We start from the raw sequence: 16719 nt of genomic DNA on the forward strand, positions 1-16719 counted from the left end.
ATAAAAGTGAAGACGTCATCGCACTGAAGGAGTTACCGTAGTTATGTTCAACGCTATAGGTACATTAAGCCGTCATTAGCGTATTGTAAACATTTACACTTGTCTCCGAAACTTTTTTTTTTTTAATTACATGAGGCTTTCACCCCTTGCGACCGTCTACACCAAATTATCAGAAACAGCCTCCCTTGACATCTTCTGAAACATCGTGGAGACATCAATTTCTCCCACTACTACCTCATACGGAAGAATGATGTTTTTATAAGGTAGTTTTTCTTATCTCTACTACACATTTCGAAATCTTGAAACACCTACATCTTTAACTCATTCTGAAATATTTGCTTCATCGTTAATCATTTTTCTCTTGCGTTTATCTTGGGCTGGAAGAATTTAGGTCTTTATCACGGGAGGTTTTATTCGTCTCTTTATTTTAAAACGTTTGTCTTGGCATTTCCTGAAGCACCATAGAAACACAAACTGTTCTCGGATTTTTTTTTTTTCTCGTAGCCAGGTAATAGTTCTTATAGCTTTCATCTCTCATTTTTTTTATTTCTTAATTTAAAACAAGACTTCCTAAGCTGAAGAAACATCGTCTGTAGATAACCAGGATAATATGAGTGAGATGTAATGAGAGTGAATGCATCAGTGGAGGTGTCGGGTACCTCATGTTAACAAGAGGCCTCCCCCGAGCTGAATGAAAGTGCTTGATGGTAGCAAGAATTACAAAGAAGTGGTGTTACGCTTTTCATCACACACTGGGACTTGTAAACCCGAGATTATAGATTTTTTTTTTTTAAGCTATTTTAAGTAATAATTTCAGCATCTTCGAACGGTCAGCCTTTTACCATAAGTGTTTCTCGTACAGGAATCATTTTTATTTTTATTCTCCTGGCCATATAAATTATTCACTTGCTAGGTACTTCTTGAGACAGCGTTGTAGCCTAAGATTGTCCCGCATCTCTCTCTCTCTCTCTCTCTCTCCTGTAGTTATCACGCCCAAGGAAATCCTGTATCAAACCTCCTAAATCATTTGCTACGGTACATCAGTGACGTTCCAAAATCGCCAGACAGTAACATCAAAGTAAATTCTCCATCGAAAAGTCACATAATTATCTCGAAGAGCCATTTTTGTGAACATGTCTTCCTTCTCGATAGCTACCCTCGGAACGATAATACCATAACTAATAATCTACAACTTTCGAGACATCTACACCACCTTGGGATAGCCATTTTTATCTCCTAGGTGTATTTTGTGTCAATTTCCTTGCGGTCATCTCTATACATACTGATTTTTTTTTTTTTAATTGGTGCATGTATCATTCATAACTCTCCATATTGTTATTTCGGGAGTTATTGTTTATGGATTTATTTATTTACTTATAGATATGTAATATGCTTAAACTTTTCATCACTTTTACTAACTTTATGCAGCTAAATCTGCCGTCACTTTTTTTTTTTTTTTAATCAGTACACGTTAGCCTATAATTATGACTTGTAATTTGCTGGTTTTATTTATCTCGAGAACTCCCCTCTTGACAAATATTTTAAGTTGCATAATTATATCACTTTAATTTTCTGTTTCATTATCTGGGGACCTTTATCGTAATTATTATCGGCTACATATAGCATCCCCCTCTCCCATTTTTGTTTATTGAGAGCGCTTTTCTTTGGTATTTTATCATCAGCTGTCTTGTCACATGTAGCTTAATCCCCGATTTTGAATCTCGGTAGCCTTTTCCTTTTCTGTTTCTATTTTTCCTCTTATCCTCAGCTGTTTATCTCGTCTGGAACCTCTTATCTCTTCATCTGCGGTTATGACGCCCGTGTAATATCTCCGTCAACAAAAATGCTAAAACGTATAATCCGGGCCTCATCATCGGTCTCCCGTAACATTCATATCTTAGTTTCAGGAGCCTCATTATTATTATTATTGTTGTTGTTGTTGTTGTTATTATTATTATTATTATTATTATTAGAGGTAGTGGTGGTAGTAGTAGTAGAAGTAGTAGTCGTAGTAGCAGTAGTAGTAGTAGTAATAGTATTATAAGTTGCGTATAGGTCTGTCTTCGTTCAGGGGACTTGATTTTTTCCCTTGTATCTCACCTGCAGTTATCATACCCTTGCAAGAGCGTCAAAAATGTTAAAACGTCTCCATCTCGGCACGTCACTTAGCCCGCCTTACATAGACGCGTGTAGGGAGGGATTTATCGGCGCTCAAGACGACGTGAAGTATCCTAGGGGCAGGTGTAAAATTTATAACCACCTGTGACAAATTACTCGTTACCTGTAAAATTGGGCCAATTAGCATCCTGGCGGTGGTGTAATGCGCCGGCCTGGGTGCGTGGGGGGAGGAGGTGTTAGTAAGGAATAAGTGTTCTAGTAAAGGCATGGATGTTAGTGGGTGAATGGGGGGAATAAAGAGTCGGTGTTCTAGTAACGGCATGGTATAAGTATTAGTGAGTGAAGAAGGGGTGTTGGGCACTGGTTGTTCTAGTGAGGGATATGATCTTAGTGAATGAATGGCGGGATTAAGATATGCCGTGTTCCAGTAAGGGATGAAATACTTGATGTGGACTGGGGGAGTAAAGAGTAGGGTGTTCTTGTAAGGGAAATGGTGATTGGTTGTGAATAGTCCAAGTGCACTGTATTTTATTTTTGTGTTTATATGTTATGTACCCTTTGTGTGTGTGTGTGTGTGTGTGTGTGTGTTTTGTGTGTGTGTGTGTGTGTGTGTGTGTGTGTGTGTGTGTGTGTGTGTGTGTGTGTGTGTGTGTGTGTGTGTGTGTGTGTGTTTGGATTCATGAGATTATTGTTCTTGTCAGGGAGAGGATATCTGAGAGCAAAGAAGTGTATTAATACGTCGTTTTGGATATTACTTTGTGTATCTATTCATTTAGCGCCCACATCAACGTATGGGTGTGAGACCTCGGTATGACATGAGAACTCTAAGTCACTAGTGAGAACAGGGGAAATGGAATTACTGAGGAATGTGTGTGGACAGTGTAGAGTGGATAGGATAAGAGATAATGTGATTCGTGAAAGCTGTGGAGTTAGGAAGTGTGTTGACAGTAGGACTAAAGAAAGTATGTTTAGAATGGATATAAATTTGCAGTGAATAGATACATGTGAGTGATTTAAATGATGAGAGGAGGCTTAGTAGGCCAAGAAGCATGGATATGGTACAAGAGTGTAAAAGAGAGGAATGGAAGGTGATGAGACCAAGGAACTAACATGGGACAGGGTTGGTTGGACGACTTTTCTATGGACATGACAAGAGTTTAGAACCCCTTCTGTAACTTGATAGTTGGCGGACTGGCTCTGTCTAGTTGGTAACGTGACATGCATCTATAAAGAAAAAATATTAAAAAACGTATTCCTCTGAGGCAGAGTCAAGGTTCAGGGGACTTGCTTGGTGAGTGAATGAGTGTCTGGTCGGTCATTGGACATGCTGGTGATTGGTTCGTCTTCTATAATGTTTGTCCTTCCATGCCTTTTGGATCTTATATCACTCCATCCTTAGGTAAGATAAAAAAGAGATCGGGATGATAATACTGACGATGATGATTTATTTATTTATTTATTTATTTACATATTGTTTTACCCGGTAGAAATAAATTTCATCTCCGAAGTGACATTTAAAAGGGGGAAAAATAATGTCATCTAGAAGAGAGAGGAATATTTGTGAGTGAAAGAGTCCACCTGATTTTGCATATTTATAAATTTTGATTATTGGCTGAAGGCTATTCTGGGAGAGGTCATGGGAGGGAAAAATAGGACGATTTAATACGGACAACAGTGACTGTGATTTTTAACATATTTCATGTACCTATTTATATATGAAATTTTTCATGAGGTGCTGTTTAGGAGAGGCCGTGGGAGGGAAAACACAGAGTGATATAGTAAGGGCAAGGATAGCTGTGAACGCTTAACACTATCATATATATATATATATATAGATAGATAGATAGATAGATAGATAGATATACCTGTACATACCCACAGTATTTATTTCTTTATATGTAAAACTTTGGATAAGGCATTTTAGTGGGGGCGGCCCTGGGAGGGAAAATAGGATTTTGTGAGTGAATAAGTGTCTTGAAACTTAATATACCTGTATTTATTTTTTTTGCCCTAGGTTTTTGTCTTTTATTACATCGATGTCGTCATAAAATTCTTGACTTTTGTATCAGAAATACAATTTATTGCTTTGTACTTCCCCCTCATTAAACATATTTTTCTTCTTCCTTATCATAGTCATCACTTAGCGGGATAGTATTATAACGAATTACTGCACTAAATCATCAGTGGTGTGGCCGTAAAAACACAACATTGTATTACGCAAATCCGTCATCGAATTACAGAGTAGACAGAATAACTACACAGTCTGGGAGATGAGTGGCGGGTGGACATGACGGAGATGATCCGTTAGTTATTATCCTCTTCAGTGTGATGACGTCTTTTCCATTTTATCAGGCTACTCCCAGACGGAACTATTAAGGTTACAGGGGATCCCTAGTAGTAATGGGGTTAAAGAAGCCTAAATCTAATCCCTTCATCTCCAAAAGTCTCCCTAAAGATGAGCAAAAGTTCTCTGATGGAAAAAGTTAAATTCTTAAGTCTCAGGAGTCTAAGGTGAATAAGTTAGTCTGTTGGTGATCAGAATCAAAAAGCATCATTGTACTGAAAGTGTTAACCAGTCAGAGTAAATCTTCTGTAGTTTATTTTTGCTCCTTCCAAGCGGACTTACTGAACTTTCAGGATACATTTCTCAGAGAAAGGGCTTAAAACATCGCCACTGAATTTCTCCACGATGAACTGCCTGGTAAGAGCGGAAGGAAATATCTAGCTGGTAACAAAGAATGAATCGTAAAGTACGCCCTCGGCCAGAAAATATTTAGATAGATTATGTCATCAAAGGAATGTCACCACTTTTCTTTGCCTCGTGATATACAGCCACCACCTTAAGTGAGACCGAACAAACATTTCGGGAACTGATTAATTACTGTAATGCGCTACCAATAGTTTCTTTTCATTGTTTTATCCTGTCTGTTTCAATATATATTCAGGCTTTGTGTTTTTTGTCTCAAGGTGGGGATCTTAAAAAACTTATCGGCGTATTTTTTATATGTTGGTTATTATTCTTCTGACACGTTCATTGGATAGAGTGTGAGCATTCTAGGTATTTAAATTTTCGTTCCAGTAGCATCAGAGTATTTGATTCAGCAGAGGGAAATCCTTCGTAAGTTGGCCTGGGTATTAAAAACTGTTTCCCTTAATACTTTTCCAGACGGTGAACACATATAAGACGATTTTATGTGGCAGTGGAAAACCGGCGTCAGTGAAAGTGTTATAAAGTTCCCAGCTACCCAGCCATCAAATCGTTGGTAGGTCTTATTACCAAAACCAGTCATATTTTAAGGGCTGTGTTTATCAGGGTATCCAGGCGTCCACCTCACATGATTGGGCAGTATTACTAATTACGGGTTCGTCAAAAATGATAAAGTTACGGACGTTGGAAAAAGTCTCAAATTCCGTTCGACCCGCGGGTGTCTTTATTTACATTCCGACTAACGCGAGGCAGTCATATTCAGGAGAGGAACAATCTTTTGCGAGTCGCCTGGGTTAACTGTCTGAGTGCGCCCCCCTTCTCCTTTTTTTTTTTTTCTTTTCTTAATTTCCAGTGTAAGTTGGAATATAATACGAAGGTCTTTATTTTCGTCCAGATGGTTAATTAAGACGTGTGTGTGTGTGTGTGTGTGTGTGTGTGTGTGTGTGTGTAAGGGTATAATAGCCTGAAGGTACCCGGAATTATTTGCAAAGCAGGTAATTCACAGCTAAAATCTTAACTCCTTTATTCCAGTGATTATCTTTTGATCTTTTTCACCATACGATTTCGTTCAAGTTAGGAATTGTCTGGGATAGTGAAAGGGATAATGAAGGCCACATCTCACCCTGCTCGTTAGAATGATATAACTTAAAGGAAAGAAAATCACCCGACAGTAGCCAGAACACACACACACACACACACACACACACACACACACACACACACACACACACACACACACACACACACACACACACACACACACACACACACACACACACACACACACACACACACACACAATACATCACCGCGTTCAGGGGGCTAAGATTCACGTCGTTTCTGTGGACAGTGCAAAGGGTGGCACATTTATGAACTCCAAGATGTTTTTATTATTATTATTATTATTATTATTTATTTTTTGGGGGGCTAGTACCAATAGATTTTTGCATGTATATAGAGTACCCTAGCAAGGAAGTTTTTTATTATTTTTTTAAGGCTCTATTTAACTCCTCTAACTGGAAAATCTCTCTTGTGCTGAAAATAAATGTTGAATTGGAAAAAAAAAATGTCATCGGATTGAAGGGAATCAAAATCATTATGGAATTCCAGGGAAAGATTTATACACTTAATTGCCGCGGCCAGACTTAATTTGCTTCCAGATTTACTCACCGATATTTTTGCCAGCTTATAATCACCATAATTTTAGTTCAAGTTACTGGGCAGCTGAAAAATATTTGAGGATGGATGTTCGGTCAGTCCAGCAACACGTGTTTAATTCGATAATCCCCTTCAGTTCGGGGACGTATATTTCAGCTCTATTATTATTATTATTATTATTATTAATATTATTATTAAAATCTTTGGACGATGTTATTTGGTTTAAGAAAAATTTTAGACATAGCCATATTTAATTCCTTGGCCACGAAGGAGACTCATATGCTGAACCAAATGGTTTGGAGGTGCCGAAAATGATATAAGAATAAAGTCGCCGGACTGAAGAGACTGATGAGGGAAGAGAATACTAACTTAATTCGAATTATCGGTGAATATCCGGGTTTTGTTTTCGATGTTTGCGGATGACCAGCTTTGACCGTGTGTGTGTAGATGTGTAAACGTTTTTGTACGTAAGCGTCAGGAGGAGGAGCCCGGCATTTGAAAGGTGAGGGGGGCTGGTGTGAGGAGTCGCAGCTGAGTCAACAAGCCGCCACAAAAAGGAAAGGAAAGTCCAAACAAGGCAGAGGTTTTCCCTAGAGTTTATTCTATTTTTTTATCTGTAGTTTCTATCCTTCTCACGGCCCGTCTCCAGCACTTGCATTTCTCCAGCTAAATATAAACAGTGTAGGTCTTTGGAGTCAGTTGGTATGGTAAATCTCGCTTATGAAATCATTACCTATACCATTTTTCTAATATGATGAATTGTTTGTAGCTGTGGGAGATTGCATGAATTGAAACCAAACTTGGGCAACCTTTGAGTGCGATATTCTCATTCGGGTATTTTTTTCTTGACTGCGCTAAATGATTTCATCCCCCTTGCATCTAAAGGGTCAAACCTACGATACGATTTACCTGCCATAATCGTATATAACAGTGAGAAGGTGCAGTATACTTGTGTAGGACTGGTAAAGCGTTCGGCGCCAAGTGTCATACTGTTATGCGATGACAAAAGGTGAATAGCACTATCGTAGCAAACACTTAGGATAGGTTAGCCCTGTCAGTCAGTGGATTCGTTTCTAAGATGAATTTAGGTTGTTTGATGGTAGTTGGAATTAAAAAAAAAAAAATAATGATGAAGGGGTTGTCAGGAATTTAGCACGTGAATAATGGAGTGAATGGCAAATAGTTACTTATTTGTACTGTGTAGTGTAAGGATTATATTATAGATGATGTGTATGGATGAGGATATGGGAGTGGTGGTGAGGGTGTGAGGGCTGCGGGCTGATGGCTAAAGGGCTGATGGCAGAGGGCTGAGCCGCGGGTAGCCGGTAATGACAGACCCTGACAATCGCCGTGATCAGCCTACGTGTCCTGCCCTCTCTACTAAATTTGTTTTACCTATGAAATAATTGAAATTTCTTGCCAATTAAGGCATATTATGGATGGCTGAAATTGTGTACGATTATATGGGTGTATATCACGTCTGTTGATAAATTATTAACAACTCGTATTGCCTTTAACCATTATATATATATATATATATATATATATATATATATATATATATATATATACTGTATATATATATATATATATATATATATATATATATATATATATACACACACACACACACACACACTGAAAATATATTTTGTATGAATACAGTACATATACATGTACATACTACATACATGGATACACAGATGGACTGGTAGAGAGATAGACAGGTAGACAGGTAAATAAGGATATAGATATGCTCAGCTAAACAAGCGCAGCAACACAAAGCTGCCATTCATCATATATAATTGGATGATACGTACGTTTCAGTTCAGATTTTCACATTTAATTATCAGTAGCTTGAGGTAAGAGGGCCATGCGTCATAGCTGGTGTGTTTGCTTGATGCTTGTGTATGTTTTGGTGTGTGTGGGTGTGAGAGTGAGCGTGTGTGTGTCTCTAGTCTTGCTTATCATGTCACTCCGGGTTTAATGTGATGTGTGGCGCAGGCGTGACGGGGCTGAGAGAGGCCACACAGCCAGCCTCGCCCCGCCACACTACACCAATCCACCTCTCGCTTCACCACACAACACCAATTTCGCTCCACCACACAAACACCAATCCACATATCGCTCCATTACACAAACACCATTTCACCTATCGCTCCACAACACAAACAACACCATTCCACCTCTCGCCCCACCACACGACACCAATCCACTTCTTTCTCAACAGTTACACCACTCATTCCATCTCATTACACCATTCCATATCTCGCTCCATCAAACAACACCAGTGCACCTCTCCCTTTACCACACCACGTCATCCATTCCACCTCACCATGCCAATCCACCTCTCGTTCAATAACAGTCACTCATTCCACCACACAAACACAAATTTATCTCTCGCACCAGCACACAAGCATCAGCTTCACCACACTTCGCCACTCACTTCACCTCACTCCTCACACAAGCGGAGGAGGAGGAGGAGGAAGAGGAGGAGGAGGAGGAGAAGGAGGAGGAGGTGGGGGGGTGGAGGATTCAACTCGTCAACAGGACACCAGCACCCGTGGCGAATACCGGCCAGAATCTCAATCAACCAGAAATGACTGACGCTGCAGGAAAGATGAGATCGAAGCTCCTGTGGAAGTTGGCGTCGTTCTGTGGATGTGGTCTCCTTTGGTTTCTAGTCTTGTGTGTTGTTTTTTGGTTTTGTGTGGTTTCTGGTTTTGTGTGGTTCGCGGTCTTGTTCGTGGTAGTTCAAGGTCTTGTGTGATCGTAGTCATGCTGAGGTCATGGATTTTGTGTATAATAATTTATAGTACCTGTGGCTCGTGGTCTGTGGTGTTTATGGTCTGGGGCGTATTGTGATTTCGTGTCGTTCCTGGCAGTATGTGGTTAAGATTCGTGGTTTTGAGTGGCTCTTGGTCTTGCTTGGACTAAGGTTTACTGTGCTTTGCGTTACATGCAGTTCGTTGTTTAAAGTGAAATGTAGTCAAGGGCAATCTTGCGTGGTCGGTGGTTCTGATTGTTCCTGGGCAGGTGGTTCTTGGCTTGGAGTGATTCCTGGTTTTGAGTGATATGTAGTCTTGTGGTTCCGGGTAGTGGGTAGTTCGTGTCCTTGTGTGGCTGGTGACTTTGTGTGATTCCTGAGCTGGTGTAGTTCGTGATCTTGTGTGGTTCGTGGTCTTGTGTGGTTCGTGGTCTTGTGTGGTTCGTGGTCTTGTGTGGTTCGTGGTCTTGTGTGGTTCGTGGTCTTGTGTGGTTCGTGGTCTTGTGTGGTTCGTGGTCTTGTGTGATTCGTGGTCTTGGATGGTTCGTGGTCTTGTGTGGTTCATGGTCTTGTGTGGTTCGTGGTCTTGTGTGGTTCGTGGTCTTGTGTGGTTCGTGGTCTTGTGTGGTTCGTGGTCTTGTGTGGTTCGTGGTCTTGTGTGGTTCGTGGTCTTGTGTGGTTCGTGGTCTTGTGTGGTTCGTGGTCTTGTGTGGTTCGTGGTCTTGTGTGGTTCGTGGTCTTGTGTGGTTCGTGGTCTTGAGTGGTTCACGGTCTTGGATGATTCGTGGTCTTGTGTGGTTCATGGTCTTGTGTGGTTCGTGGCCTTGCGTGATTCCTGATCTTGTGTAGTTCATGGCCTTGTACATTCGTGATTTTATGTATTGCCCTTTGCCAGTGTGAATGCTTGCTTTTATGTGCTGTGCGTGTGATTACTTTGTCCTCAGTGCCCTTCTTGTAATATTTGTAATAATTAGCAGTGGTAGTACAAGGTATGGTTAAGAGATGCTTAAGGGTGAGGGTGTAACTGTCTTGGAAGTAGCGTGTTGTTCAGTACTATACTAATCACACACTACTAGTCGCCTGTCGCTGCGCTGAGTTGATTAGATATCATCTTGGCGTTTTTTTTTTTTTTTTTTTTTTTTTTCACCGTGATTGCACAACACCAAATGTCAATAGTAAATACAGAAAATCGTGTTCGCGTCATTCACCCTGTACATTTTTTTTTTTTTTACGAATTTTTGAAACAGTACTCATAACTAGGCCGAAAACGGTAAGCCCATATTGGAATTTCAATGCGTCCTAGATAATCATCTTTCGAGATACAGTAGAACCACAGGCAATGGTACAACAAACACACGTTAATTATATCCTCGAGAAGCCAGTTATGTAAGACGGCAATTTACTCGTCGTTATGTAATTAAAAATGGGATTATCATGCAGGAAGTTAAATAATATGCTTTTCTGAACTGCTGATAGGTTTGCGTATACAACACTTGTTTCTCTTTCCACATGCCAGATTATTATTGCAGGTATATTAAGAGCGAGAGGAAAAAGTTGCCTATTCCCTGTGACATGCAACAGAGTGTCGGACTCACCTTGGAATGGGTAGCCTGAGAAGATTGGCCTCATCTGCGAGAGTCCCAAGGCCCCCGCAGACACAGCCATGGTGGACGTCCCCGCCAGCGCCCCGTCCTTCATCTACAGCCCCGAGGATAGACGGAAGGAGGGACGGACGACAAGAAGTGCTGAAGGTGACGAGGAGAGTGGGGAGGAGGAGGAGCAATTTATCAAATGATGATGACAGTGGATTCTTCCAGGACGTGAGAAATCTTGACTTTTTTTTTCTTGCTACAGTCAGACGAATTTCTTCATGTAAGGTGTGCCTTCCGATCTTCTAAATGTTAGATGTCAGAAAGTAATGAGACCTGGAGGAAAGGAGGCGGAGAGGCTACTTCTTTGATTATGATGGCTGGCACTTTCAAGAGGAGACATCAACTATTTTTTCTGCTTCTTCCAGATGACTTTATTGAGATTAGGAGTGGCTTCCCGTCTTCGGTAGATTAAATTTCGGTGAGGCAGCTGGGCCGGATGAGGGGTGACGTCTGAAGCTGATGATGGTTATGCCTTGGAGATGCCTGAGAGCGATAATAAGATCGTTATGTTTCTGCGAAGCTGAGGCTGGGAGTGAACGCCAGGCGAGAACAATTGGAGGAGGGATTGAAGGACGCCGTCTGAGATGATGATAGTTGAGTGTCTGAAATCCGTTGCCAGTGAATGATGTTACGTAAATTCAGTTGCCTTCAGGTCAGTCGAAGCTAAAGGTCGACGTCAGACATGAAGAAATATTGTAGGGCGACACTTTGATGATGATGGTGCTAGTGAAATGTCGGGGAGAGGTTGTGCGAGAGTCTGGTTCCGTCTGCCTCGAGGAAATGGAAAATTCGGGAAGATGCGAAGCTGTGAAGTCAGCTTCTTTACCGAGCCGATTAATTAACTTGTTCCCTCGTGGTGACAGATGAACTACAGCCTGAGGTATAGGAGGGGAGGCTGGGATAATACTGGAACTTGGAGATAGTGTATTTAAATATGTGTACCGTAAGCTGTAGCAGACTATATTTTCAAGTACTTTACTTTACATGTCCATCAAGTATTGCATAGCACTGGATAATGAAAGGGACTACTGATTTCTTGGCAGAACTGGTGTGGCTAGATCAGTCTTCGGTGAGAGGCAGGATCGTAATAATTAATGGTAAACAAGCTCGTGGGTGAATGAGAAGGCTACTGGTCGGCTAAGGACGGTGTGGTCACTTTGTCGAGGCACTTACGGTATTTGAGCGTTTGGACGGAGGGTCAGAGACAGTGATGAGGGATGGACAGGTCACTTAATTGTGTCTCCTGTCTGACGGATGATCCTTTCATTGACGTGTTCATTATGGCGATGGAAAAAGAATACAGAATATCATGCAGTTTATTGTACCTGAGGAGCGCTTGAGGTAGATGCGGTGAACATAGAGTGCTACATAGTTTTCAATATCGTCGTTCAATAATGGTTAAATTTATGCTGCTGTTATGATTACAGAAACTCAGAAAGACGTTACCGTTAACAGCAACACTGACGAGTTAATGGCACTTCTGAATGGTTAGTGAAAAAAGAAAATGCTGTTGGCACTTCTGAACGATTAATAAAAAACGTACACACTTATGGGGTATGAACGATCCCCCATCCAGCATATAATCAAAAGTTGTGGGTGTTCGGCTTCACTGTGTTCAGAGTATGGCCTGAGGGTGTCTTGTGTGAGATGCCGCGGGGAACCTCTTGTAGTGATTAATGACTTTTTTTTTTTTTTTTTTCCTTTCTGACCTTGTCGCCTCTTTTCCAGCACTCACAGTGACTCGGGAGGTCGGTGATATTTGGCTCACGTGCAAGCTTCCGGTTTCATGAGGTCGAAAAGCCAATATGTAATGAAGGAATTTCAGCTTTATAGTTTTCAAAAATATATCACCATCTTTACTTTGATTTTTCTCATGTAATCACTTAATAATGTATAAGTTTATGTAACATGCGCATGTGTAACAGTAACAGTAATTGATTGCGTATATCGCTGTGCATTCTTGGCTTAAGAGTTATAATTGGTACGGAACAATGGCACCATGAGTTAGCATTTTGGCCGAGAAGTTTTGATGCAGTGGATTGGACGTCAGCGGAAAGATTTGAATTAAACGTTGGGCCTTGAACGCTGGAGTTCGGCTGACGGCAAGTACAAGGCAGAGGTTGGCAGGGGCAGAGTGTATCTTGGCTCCGGGTAAGCAGGAGTAGAGTGTATTTTGGGTCCCCTTTCTCGCTCCCCTGCCGCCTCTCACCACCACCTTCAGAAGTCCCGCCAGGTTCCGGTAGCGGGTATGTGGCGGAGCGGCGGAAGACAAGTGTATTTTCGGCGGGCGATTTGGCCACTCCTGCACCCCTGACGCTAACCTTACTCGTCCAGCACTCGTCAAAGAATTTACAAAAATATATATATGCAACAGCGGCGCTAAACTTCATGTAAACACAACCATTAACTCAAAACTCGAAACGTCTGTACACTGGCGGTCGGGTGGGCTGTGGCGGCGGCGGGTGTTTGATGTACGTGGGTCGAGCGCTGATTGGCCGGCGGGGGTGTCGGGGGGCGGAGCCAGGCCGCGGCGCCCCCCACTTCACGCGGGACTTTAAACACACACACAATCACGGAGCAGGGCGGCCGCGTCAGTGTCGTATGCCTGTCAGGGGAAACACGCGATTACACGCCTTCTTCCCGGGTGACTTACAGCTGAAGCAGTCAGGCTAGCGCGTGCATGTCTAGCGTGCGACCGCTGGCAACTTAAATGATATACAGCACATATCTACTTTACAGCTGGTGTCGGGCCGCCCTGTTGGCCTACCACTGGACCGGAATGTGCTTTTCATCCTAAAGAGGCGCGAGGCCTTGTGGGAGGGCCAGCTGGGAGTCAGGCACTGCGGCGCTGAGGCACACGATTAGGTATGCCAGTTTGATCCCTAATAAGTCCCATCCTAAAGCTCAAAGTCCGTTGCGGTTAGAGCGAGGCCTGGAAGGACAGGGAAGAGTGTGCGAAAGCTGGGTAGGGATGAGGAAATGAGGGGGGAGGGAAGAGAACAGTGGTGAAGGGGAGAAGGGGGCCGATACACTCCGAGTTTCCAGGGGGGGTGGGGGCTGAAGAAGGGGGCCGGCGTGTATGGAACAAACATTCTGGCTCCCCCCACACCCCCCACACCCTGCGACAACACGGGCTTTATTCAAATGAAGACGGACAGCTGGAAATCTTCATCGGTGCAGGTCGAAGGCGGCGACGGACCACCCACGACCATCGCTCCCCGGGGTGGGCAGGTGACCCGCTAATGGGCGTGACGGGCGGGCTGGGGTGGCCTCGCCCTCGCTAACAATACCCGCTCTCCCCCTGCCCCTACCCTGCCATGCCCACCTTGTCACACACCCTCCCTGCCCCTGCCACCCCGTAACACACACATCCTACCCAGTCCTCCCACCCAGTCACACATCACCTTCCTCACCCTTTAACACATCCTCCCTGCCTTGCCTACCCCTTCACATAAACTCTGCCGTACCCTGTTCACTCTGTCATACACTCCCTATCTTCCTTGCTCAGCCTGTCACACTTCCCCTCTGTCCTGCCTTCCACATCACACACCCTCTATGTCCTGCCCACCCCGACGCACACCATCTCTGCCTTGCCTACCCCGCCACATACTCTCCCTGCCCTCCTCTGCCCGCTCCGTCACACGCCCAGCCTGTCCTGCCCACCCCGTCACACACACACACACACACACACACACACACACACACACACACACACACACACACACACACACACACACACACACATACACACACACACACACACACACATACACACACACACACACACACACACACACACACACACACACACACACACACACACACACACACACACACACACACACACACTGCTTTTATCTTTCACACTTCGTCCTACACTCCCCTGCTCTTCCTTACCCACTGCGTCCTACACTCTCCCTGCACTTCCATGACCACCCCATCACACACCCTCTCTGTCCACCCCACAACACACCATCCCTGCTCATCCCGCCTTCCCCTCGCTTACTATCTCCATCACACTCTGCCTTACCCACTCCTTCACACACACCCTCTGACAACACCACAGAAAACCCACACCGAATCAGAGTCATACCAGCCAAACTTGAACCCAGCCCTGGTATACCCGGATAGTGCAGGATCATACCCCCCCCCAAAAAAAAAAAAGAAAAATGGACTATGGTGGGCCACGAACCGGTATTCAAGGCACACCCCGGTATAATTGGCAGCATCCGGTACCGCGAAACTGATACTCCCGGTAGGCTATTCCCTCACAGTACCGGGGCGGCAGTATCCCAGTCTTGTCCTTTCTCTTTCTGGATCCAGCCTCACTCTATCCTTAAGTGGAAAAGGGATGATGATGATGATGGTGGTCGAGTTGGGCACGTTTTCTTCCAGGAGGGTCAGAGTTAGGCTAAGTTAGATTGGGATGTTAAGATAGGTTGGGGTAAAGGCGATCAAGCTGGGTATAGAAACGTAGCGTAGAGTACTGAAGTGGCTTACAGTCTGGCTACACTCTACCTAGATCGAAGACTACATCCCTAGCGGTGGAAGGCGAGATGTGGATGCCGTATTCTTAATCTGCTCTCAGTCCATGTTTCTCAGTCAGTTTCTGTATTTCTAAAACGACTAAAGAAACACCTCATTTTTTAGGGTGAAATATGTTAGGATGATGATGATGAGTAATCCTTTCAACGCTCGAGATTCTTCCTGAGCTGAAGAAAATCGTCTGGCTGCAGCAACATCAACGTAAAGGTATCATTGGCGTGGTGAAATGGTTAATCGCACCAGCAGACAGGCCTTGTCTGAGGTGCTGAAAATCATACTAAGGTTGTCAGAATGTGATTAAGACACAGCAGAGAAAGTGATAATGATTTTTCAATTTTGTTTTCGCCACCGCATGTAGATTTTTTTTCGGTGTAGGGGAGACCTTTGTATTGAAGGAAATAATGAAGAGTTTAATTTAACCTCACCGGTTCGAAAATCACACTAAGCTTCGTACAAACACCCGATGGTAAAAAGAAAATCATGCAGTAGAAAGTCATATAAGTACATAAGGATTACACTATTATTTCTAAGGAAATTAGCATAGAAATTATACCAATGACCTAGAGAGAAGGGAATCATCATCATCATCATCATCATCATCATCATAACAATAATAATGGTGACGATGATGATGATAATAATAGTAGTAGTAGTAGCAGTAGTAATAATAATGATTATGATGATGGTAATAATAATAATAATGATTATGATGATGGTAATAATAATAATAATAATAATAAAATAATAATAATAATTGTTGTTGTCGTTGTCGTCCCAGGCTCATCTGAACGTGAACCCTGCAAAACCTCAGAATAAAGTTGCCTGTCTTTGCAGTCCACCATCCTCCTTTCGAGACAGGGAGGGCGTTTAGGGACGTTTGTATTTTTCGGCCGCCTCTTGAAGGTTGTCCATCACCAAGAAGGAAATTAAAACGGTTTAATGTTATGTCTTCTCTGTGTGATAAAATTGTTTCTGTAATTTCTTTCTGTCTATATATCTATCTATAGCCTTAATCCTGTATAGGGTGGCCACAAACAAATCTCCTCCATGTCGCCCTGTCCCCTGCCATTACGCTGGCTTCCTTCCAGCACCCTCTCTCTCTCATAATACCTATCCTCTTCTGTAAACTGAAAATAGTATATTGAGATCAGGAGTTCAGGTTAAAAGCTAAATATTAGTAAACGAAAATCATTTCTGTGGATTAAGTACGAGGAATTTAAAAGTAGATATTAAAATCATAAATAACAATTACTTATGTAGAAAAAATTAAA

At 42.7% G+C, this 16719-nt stretch overlaps 1 protein-coding gene across 1 annotated transcript in view; it reads right to left on the reverse strand.

Moving 5' to 3' along the window:
- Positions 1-10949, reverse strand: part of LOC145412797 (uncharacterized) — a 171872-nt gene extending 160923 nt beyond the window's left edge. Inside the window, exons 1-2 of the mRNA XM_080282578.1 lie at positions 10847-10949; positions 8874-8881 (exon numbers count right to left, since the gene is read on the reverse strand). Of these exons, the coding sequence (XP_080138704.1) occupies positions 8874-8881; positions 10847-10949 (111 nt within the window). The remainder of the gene's footprint in view (positions 1-8873; positions 8882-10846) is intronic.
- Positions 10950-16719: the final 5770 nt, after the last annotated feature.

The sequence above is a fragment of the Coenobita brevimanus genome, chromosome 94 (genome assembly GCF_032717465.1).
Source record: "Coenobita brevimanus isolate Jiangsu-jjx chromosome 94, ASM3271746v2, whole genome shotgun sequence".
In the NCBI taxonomy this organism is placed as follows: Eukaryota; Metazoa; Arthropoda; class Malacostraca; order Decapoda; family Coenobitidae; genus Coenobita; species Coenobita brevimanus.